Source organism: Corapipo altera, unplaced genomic scaffold, assembly GCF_003945725.1.
Source record: "Corapipo altera isolate COAL_440 unplaced genomic scaffold, ASM394572v1 RXGC01000072.1, whole genome shotgun sequence".
In the NCBI taxonomy this organism is placed as follows: domain Eukaryota; kingdom Metazoa; phylum Chordata; class Aves; order Passeriformes; family Pipridae; genus Corapipo; species Corapipo altera.
Window position 1 is genome coordinate 467,804 of NW_020884943.1, and position 8,948 is coordinate 476,751.

Below are 8,948 nucleotides of genomic sequence, written 5' to 3' on the forward strand. Positions count from 1 at the left end.
TGGCCCGTGTCCAGGCCCCGCTCCGAGGAGCCGCCCGGCTGAGTTCCTGCGGGAGGAATGTGCCGGGGGAGCCGGGCGGGAAGGGAGAGCCAGCTCCCGGCCTGACAGGGGCGATTTGGCAGCTCGCTTTGACAGGAGCACGACCTCTTCCGCCCCGCAGAGCGGCGATGATGCTCGGAGTGACGCGGCCGCCCGGCGCCCCAGCACCCTTCTCGCCGAGATCCCAGGGGAGTGCACTGGGAAGACGCGGCCAGCCCTAGGAAATGCGGGATTTAGGGAATGCCAGCCACACTGCCAGGCAGAGGAAGGGATTGGGTCCAACCGAAGGGAAGCACAGTGGGAATGTCAGCTGTGCCGGAGCCCGGCCAGAAGGGTTTGTGCAGGAGATCCCCACTCCCTGAAGTGCATCACCAGGGTTTTCAGTAGGACTGCTGGGCTGGGCTCACGTTCCTGGGATGCAGACAGGGAGTTGGCAGGATTCTGTTTTAAGGCACTGCCTTCCATCCAGCTCCACATGCACAGTGCAGACAGGGCTACCGTGAGCTGCTGCGCCCGCAGCAAATCTCTAACTGTGAGCAGGGAGGCAACTTTTCCTCTGGGCAGGGAAGGAAACCACAACGGAGCTTATTACACCTTCCCTGCAACAGCTGGTGCCGGTCGAGCTGGGCCAGAGGCGACTGTGGAATCATGGAATGGTTCAGTGGCGGTTCCAGCCTCGGCTCCCAGGTGTGGAACCGACCGAGTGCAATCCTCAGCCTCCCTCCTTCCCTGAGCACTGGGCTGCTCCAGCTGGGGTCTGTCTGCACGTTGTTCCTGCCTGCTGAGGGACATTACAAAGTCATGGAGCAATAACACCCGATCTCCCAGTATCTCCAAGCTGGAAATCCCAGGGGGCTGACTTTCCTTTTGGGATCAGCCTTTTAAATCAGGTTGGCGGCAGACACCCCTGGGATAGCTCGAGAACAAAGACTTGTCAAGTAAACACCACCCAAACCCAGCTCCTCAAAATGTGTGTTCCTCTCAATTTTTAATGCTGTTTGCATCCAACTTGCTTGTCCTGTTTCAGAAGGGCTGGGCCTCATAATTAAAAGCTCCAGCGATTTTATGTCTGGCAAATGTCATCAATGGCTTCATAATGTGTTCCCTGCTTCTCTGAGCAGTGGGAACGGTTTGGAAAGGAGCTCCTGACTAGGGGAGCTCTCTGAAGCTGATTCACTTTGAGTCTTTGTACCAGCTCAGCATGGAGAGATGCTGTCATGGAATCAGGGTCAGCAGCATAATGACAATTCCCATTGAAAGCCTGGAAATACCCGAGATGAAGGAGTTGTCTGAAGCTTCCAGACTTCATCCTTCATCACAGAGTGAAGGGCTGTCAGCAGCAGCAGTACCCAGAAAACAGTTCATGGACAGTTTTATCTTAAACTGCACCAGGGCTGTCCTGCCCTGGTGAGGGTGCCAGTCCAGGTTGGTGCCAGCTGACCCCAGCAGGCACCGACAGCCAGCCAGAGCTCTGCCCAGTTCCAGCCATCAGGCCCTGCTCTGAAATGAGCCCCAAAACTCATGGTTATTATCCTCTGTGCATATTTACCCCGTGGACTATCAGCAAGCACTGGCACTCTCCCCTGACCCTTGCTTTTCATCTGGGCAGTGGGGAGGGAGCACAGGGAGCCTCACGTTTTGTGACATCTGTTTTGTATTTATTTAGTTTGCAGTGGTCACCCTGGGAAGGTGTCACGTGGAGGCTGCGACTCAACGCTGACCTGTGTGACCCCCTCTGCTGTATCACCTGCATTCAGGTAAAAATTCCACTTGGCAGCGTGTCCTTTAGAGCCTGACAGATGCTCTGCAGCCAGACCTTTGTGCAAGGCGGGTGTGAACACCAGGAAAAGTTTGTGCTGGTGTTTGTCCCCGTCCAGGAAGGGTTTTGCTCATTAAGGGGCAGGGACAGCTCGGAATGTTGGTCACTCCTCGTAACAAGCTTGTGATGGCACATTCCATCATGCCAAACAAATCTGGGAGGACAAATAGGTGGGGGCTCGATTCAGGCAGATTAAACACAGAAACATTTGGTGATTCAGTCTCTGGGTGCTCCTCAGGCCCAGTTCTGCTGCTGAGATGTTGTTTCATGGGTGCAGCAAAGGGTCAGCTGTGCCACGGACTGATCTGTCCAAGGGGATTCGTGCCAATGGGTACTTTGGCTGTGACTGTAGTGGTGTCATGTGTACAGGACCTGCTGTTACCTGGCCTGGGAGTTGAATCATGGAATGCTTTGGGTTGGAAGGGACCTTCAAGCTCATCTCATAGCACCCCCTGCCATGGGCAGGGACACCTTCCACTAGACCAGGTTGCTCCAAGCCCCGTCCAACCTGGCCTTGGACACTTCCAGGAATGGGGCAGCCACAACCTCTGACAGGGCCTCACCACCCTCACACAGGGGAGAATTTCTTCCCAATATCTCATCCAAACCCACCCTCCTTCAGCTTAAAGCCATTCCCCCTTGTCCTGTCACAACAGGCCCTTATGAAAAGTCCTTCTCCAGCCTTCTCGTAAGCCCCCTTTAGGAACTGGAATCCTTAAGGTTGGAAAAGCCCTCTAAGATCATCAAGTTCAACCACTGAATGACCAAGGGATGAATTTGGGCCCTTCCACAGGAACTTCAGTGCCTTTTGTTCCTTCCTACCACCACCAGGAAGCAAAGAGCAGCATAAGCTGAGGTGCCTCAGGCCTGCACCCCTCAATTTTCAGCCCCTGATGAGTGCAAATTAGCTCAGACCTTCCCAGGACAGGAGAAGGGCCCACACACAGCAGCAGGATCAGGATCAGAAGAGGCTTTCACACACATCCAGCTCACCCGCGTCTTCCTTTGGGTGGCTTAGCTGGAGCCGAGGATCTGAACAACATGCTCTGCACTTCAAACACTCCTTAGATCTAAACCATTATTTATTTGAATGAATAAATAAATACAAAAATAGGAAATTCTGAATATAAAACCTGCTTCTTCAAAACCCCACAAACTCCCCAAGCTTTTCATTAGCATATGTTTTTGATACAGTAAAAAACTCTGAATTTGCACAAGTTGTTCAGTTAAAAGACAAGGCTTGAATGTAGTGATTTTTGCAGAATAGTGGAAATCAACACGTTTAACACCACATAGGAATCCACCTGCCAACGTTCTGTTGGACTTGTAAACAGGACAGAAGTCAGTGTGAGCAGTGAATGGTTTTGTTCATTTTGAGGCCATCGTATCTAACCAAACATCCCCTCACACACCATGTCAGTAAGAACAGCAGCCCAAACCCTGCAGCTCAGCTCTCTGGGTATGCACAAAACCCAGTTCCACTGTCTCCCGCTGGGATACACCAGGTTCTGCCCTACTAAAGTCAGGGAAATTACCACTGAGGTCTGGAAGCACAAATGAGAGCAGCAGAGGAGCTGTGCCCTCGAAGGCGGCCGTGTGAGTGGCGAGGCAGGAGTGAGTCCTGGCCTGGTTCATTTCACTTGGGCTGCACGTTGCTGCTGTGCCATGAAAACTCCCATCATCCCAGCAGGGATGATGTGCTGGCTCCTGTCCTGTGTTGGCAATGGGTATTTAGTATTGATCCCTGGTGAATGCCAGAGCATCGAGGGTTTTGCTGATTCATCCTTTGCCCATAAATAAGCCACGAGCGGGACAGTGTCATGGAGGGGCTGGGCAGGACGTCTCACCTGCCACACAGGGACATCTCTGCCCTGAAAATTTCTAACTGAAACAGAATTTCTCCATACAAAAGAATTAACTCCTTGCAAGGAAAGCCCACAGCTGTGTGGCAGGCCATGTGCTGGGCTCAGCTGACGAAGGCAGCGATGGCCGTGACCTTGAGCCCCGACTCCAGCCCGTAGGCACAGAGCAGCAGCGCCGTGAGCACCACGTCTGCCCACAGCACGTAGGTCTGCCAGGCCAGCAGGTACACGCTCAGCACCACACTGCCCACCGTGAGCCCCAGGCTGAGCGCCAGCGGAGCCTCCTCCTCCCTCAGGTTTCCCTTGCAACCTGTGAGGAAACAAAAGGCCAAGAGGAGCCTGATTCCTTCTGACAGCAGCTCAGGCCATAGCTCCAGAATATTCCTGCTCAAAAGGGCTCTGGTTATTACCTTGCTCTTGCTGAGCCTTACAGATGCTCAGAATACATTGAAATACCAGCCTGAATCAAGGCTCTGCCAGCAAATTAACAGCAAATCGAACACCAATGGACAGTCCATTTCAAAACAGAGAAATGACTCAAAGGTAATCTAAATAAAGAGCAATCAGTGGATAGTCACAGTCAGGGCACATTTTCTTACCACAAGAATCAGTTCTGAAGCTGCAGTCCTTCTGATCACTCAGTTTCTTAATCAACCATCAAACCTCCCCCTGGCCACCGGCTCAGTGGGACACCTCGGTGACACCCAGAGTCCAACCCTGGCTGTCACATCTTAGGCAATATAGACAGTTCTCTATTCCCTGCTAATCTATTCCTGTTTCAAAGGACTGTCAGTGTGGAGAAGCTGCACTTATCTCTTCCTTGCAGCCTATTTCCAGGCTCATCTCAGTAGATTTTGGTGTTTAACTACATTAGAGTTGAAATTCACTCCTTTACTCATGGACCAGGCTCCAAGCAAATACACAGAGAGCTCTAAGGCAGCAGGATAAATCCCCCCCTACAGCCAGTCAGCTGGATTCAAGAGCCCCACCCTGCATAAACGTCTTAGGAATATCAAGCAGATTTTAACAGTGATTTGGTTTTTGTTAAAAAAAGGACTATAAGAAGTTTTGGCAAGCTCTGGACAGGAGGCTGTTCACACTGTTCTGTCTTAGTGAAAGGAGGGTGTTGGCACTGGCCCAAGACTTCAGGAGTGAAGGGAGAGGTGCAGGTGTCTCCAAATACCTGCTAAACTGACATGTTTTGACACAGACTCTATTTCCAAATGATTCATGTTTAAAGATTCTGTTCCACAAAAAGGTGCAGGGATAACATGACCTACCCAGGTATAGTCGAGGCACTTCCAGCATGGCCATAAGGAAAAGCACGGCAAGATCAGGAGCCAGGAAATCATCTGGATAACTGAAAACTTGACCTGGAGAATAAGCCAGGGTAAATGGAGCAGGAAAACACAGCAGGAGTAGGGCAAATCCCAGCTGTGCACAAGCAAGGCCTGCTCTGGGTTACCTGCGACTTACTTTTGTAAACAATCATTGCAAGAGTTGCCAAGAAGTAGAAGATGTAATAAATCCCATTTACATAGAACAGGATCTGTAAGGGAAGCGATGACAGCTGAGAACTGCTGTTAAGGATTCTCAGAGGAGACGGGAGCTATTCCATAAAATCACCATTTCCCAAAATATACTGCTCTGCCTTTTTATACTCAATGGCCCAGCTATGCCTGGCCTGTGGGGAGGGTGCAGGAAGGAACTTGAGGCTGCAAACACCAGGAGCTGGGATAAAAGCTTGCTGTTTCAGGCTTGGCTTTAGTTCCTTTTTTTAAGGCACTTTATTTGGTCTGTAGTCGGGTATCTGTCAGCCTGAGGAAACGGGGGGTGCACGTCTACATTGCCCCAGACAAATTCCACACCTCTTAGTCAGCCTTAAGGAAGCTGACAGAGGGTTGGCAGCCTCCAATCCATCAAATTCCTGGGAGTTTGGAGAAGAGGTGGCTCTGTGCAGCAGCCAGGCCCCGTTCCTGCCCACAGCATGGAAAAGCCGTGCTCTCATCTGTCTGAGCTCTACTCTGAGAGGCAAATCCCTAAGAAACAGACTGACTTAATTCACTCCCCTCTCTCCCCCAGCCCTTCTCATATCCTCTGAATATCTCCAAGCAGGGATTTCATCCCAAGCATCTTTTGGAGGAACGTCCCATCCCACTCCTGAACCCACCCACGTGCCGTGGATGGATTCCAGTTCCCAGAGCAGCTCATTTCCTTAACACAGAACCAGGTTTGGGAGTTTTTCCAGTTGAAGGAAGGTGGAGCAAAAAATTACTAGAGAGGTTCTAAGCATGGAAATCTCTGGAGCTGAGGGTGTCTCCTCCTAGGTTACCTGGATCCTGGCAGGAGTAAAGGTGGGGTGAATTACCATGAGAGAGGAGGAAGTATCCCTGAGAGCTGCTTTTACTACCCCTTGTGAGCTGTGTCAGCTGTCTGTGAGCTGTGCTGCGTGGGGGTGTGGCCACCCCTCCATAAATCCACCTTTTAGCCTTGTTTCCTAAGAAAATGAGAGTTAAGTGACGACAGAAGGAGGCTTCCAGCCCTCTGCCACGGCTGCAGGGGGTTAAAGGGGTTTCTGCAGGAGTGGGAGCCCAGCAGGGCCAGATCCCAGCTAAACCTGCACGAAACATCTTCCCGTGGAAGAAATGTGGTACCAGTTCTGCTTCCTGTGGATGGTGCTGATGGAAAACTCAGGAGCACAAACCCATCACCGTGCGGATTTCCTGGGCAGGAGATGTGGATCCACTTCAGCCAGCCTTCCCAAGGATTCCCACACGGAGGGAGGAATGGTACAGAAAGGATACAACCTCTGAAGTTCTTCCTTTCCACGGAGAAGGAGAAAATAAAGAGAAGAAAATAAGTCTAAATGTTTACCAGAAGTGCAGCAGAAACATTCAAGCAACAGTACCAGGATGCTGTAGGGATCTCTTTTTTCAGCTCACTGGAACATTTGCTACTTCCTCAGATCCTGGAGTTCAGGTTCCAAAAATAACCTTTTCAAGTAGATGAAGCCTAAAATAATTTGGGGGAAATCCCTGCTGGGAAAAGCCACTTTCACTGAGGAACCTGAGGCTCCTTCAAAGCCTAAAGGAGTGCACAGGCATTATCCAGAACTTGTTCATCCTGTCCTTTCCCAGCAGATGACACCTCATCCCCTCTAACTATGCGGGAAGGAGGGAGACATGGGAACCAGAATGGACCATTTGCTTGTAAATGGTGAGAAAGTTTGTGGAGAACACAGGACTCCCGGGTGCCCCTAAATAACACTCCTCCACACACCATCCCTGCAAACACCGCCCCTCCAAACCGGTTCCCTTCACAAAGTCATTCCCTGTCAAACCTCAGCGTGTTCCCATTGCCCACAGAAACCAAACCAAGGATTTTCAGTGATCCAACCAGCACATTTCACTGTTTTCTTTATTATCTTCTGTAAAAACCAGATGAAATTCCCGTGCAACAAGATGGCACTGACCTCCTACAGCACCTCTTAAGTTCCTCATTAATATTGTCAGCCTGCCTCAGACACACGAGGAATTGCAAAGTTGGGATTTCTGTTCCAGAGGGAGCAGAACCACCTGTGAGAGGCCATTTCACTGTCACATCCCCATCCTCATCCCGGGATCCCTGAGGCCCATGTCCTCATCACCACAGTTTCATGCACTTGGGCCCAAATGAGTCCCCACGAACTCCAGGCACCTGGTTAAGGTGCCCAGCTTGGGACTGCAGTGGAATGGCTTTAAGCTGCCAGAGGGCAAGGTTAGATGGGATTTTGGGAAGGAATCCTTCCCTGTGAGGGTGGGGAGGCCCTGGCACAGGTTGCCCAGAGAAGCTGTGGCTGCTCCTGGATCCCTGGAAGTGTCCAAGGCCAGGTTGGATGGGGCTTGGAGCAACCTGGGATAGTGGAAGGTGTCCTTGGATGAGCTTGAAGGTCCCTTCCCACCGAACCCATTCCATGATTCTGTGTTGACTCGATATCCACACCTGCAGCTGCAGCACCGGTCACACCGGTACAATTCACACAGCGAGCCCCGAGTGAATTCCCTCAGGGAATTCGCTCCCCAGGTTTATTTCTAAGCCCTGATTCCCTCCGTCCTTTCCCGGGAGGGGGCAGTGCCCGGGCCAGGGTGGCAGCCACTGTTCCTGAGGATGTGCTGCCACCTCGGGGAGACCGGGACATCCCACAGGGAAAGGCCCAGCACCCCTGGAAAAGGCGATTATTAAACCACCAGAGCGTAAAAGTTCAGTGTTTTAGCCAACACCACCTTTATTATTGATCGGGGCTGGTGCTGATTCTAGAGCTGACAGTGAGTGACACTGGGAATGGTGCCGGAGCCGGACCGTGACCCCTTTCCTCAAAGAACGGTTTAACTTTCAGCAGGCAGCGCAGCCCTGCGGGTGCCGGCACCTCCGGCACCTCCCTGCACAAACCCGGCGGGAGCAACCTTCAGGGCTTGGGTGCCCAAACCTGTCCAAACCAGTTCTGTCTCCCCGGGCCACTAATGTACATTTTTAGAAGAGAACTCTGACCCCTTTGAAAGAATTGGCCCAATAATGAGGAGCTGCCCCTCAATGCCGCGGTTCGGGATGTAAAGCCGAGGTTTGGATTTTCCAGGGGGGGTCTCTCGGGCTCAGGACAGTGGTTTGCCCGCGGACAGAGGTTCTCCCCATCCCGCACAAGCGCCAAGGCCCTGCTGACGCTGCCACGGGGATTTACCGCAGCGTGTCGGGGCTGTCGCGATATGGCACCGGGGCTGGGCTCGGCCGGGGCCCCTGCGCCGCTCCGGTCGTGTCCCCCCGCGAGAGGTCCCCTCTCGCACGGTGGGAGAGCCCTCCCACCTGCCCCCGGAAATGGCTTTCGTGTCGCTGTCGCCGCCGCTGTCGCGTCGCTATCGCGACACCTCTCACCTCGGCTCCCCGCCGCCATCTTAGCGCCCCGCCCCGCGCCCGGTCCTCCGCCGTCCCGGCAGCCCCCGCGCGGCCGCTGGCCCCGCCCCCCCGCCTTCGGGCGCGATCGGAGTGCGATCGGAGCGCTCGGCCCGGTTCGGTCGCTTTCGGGCGGATTCGGGCGCTGCCCGTTCGGGCGTCTCCGTGCGGGCCGGCGAGCGGGGCTCGGGCGCGATCGGAGCGGACTCGGCACAGATCGGCTCTTCTCGCGCCCGCCTTCGGCAGAGATCGGAAGCGGCTCGAGCGCGCTCGGGACTCTCCGCCGGCCGGGCCGGGCCGCGCCG

General features: G+C 53.3%; 1 protein-coding gene across 1 annotated transcript; it reads right to left on the minus strand.

Moving 5' to 3' along the window:
- Nucleotides 1-2,993: 2,993 nt before the first annotated feature.
- Nucleotides 2,994-8,694, minus strand: TMEM80 (transmembrane protein 80). Its single transcript, XM_027662175.1, has 5 exons — nucleotides 8,626-8,694; nucleotides 6,525-6,541; nucleotides 5,197-5,290; nucleotides 5,001-5,093; nucleotides 2,994-4,030 (listed from the first exon to the last, which is right to left on the minus strand). The coding sequence occupies exons 1-5, from the start codon at nucleotides 8,642-8,644 to the stop codon at nucleotides 3,825-3,827; spliced, it is 429 nt and encodes a 142-aa protein (XP_027517976.1). The 5' UTR covers nucleotides 8,645-8,694; the 3' UTR covers nucleotides 2,994-3,824.
- Nucleotides 8,695-8,948: the final 254 nt, after the last annotated feature.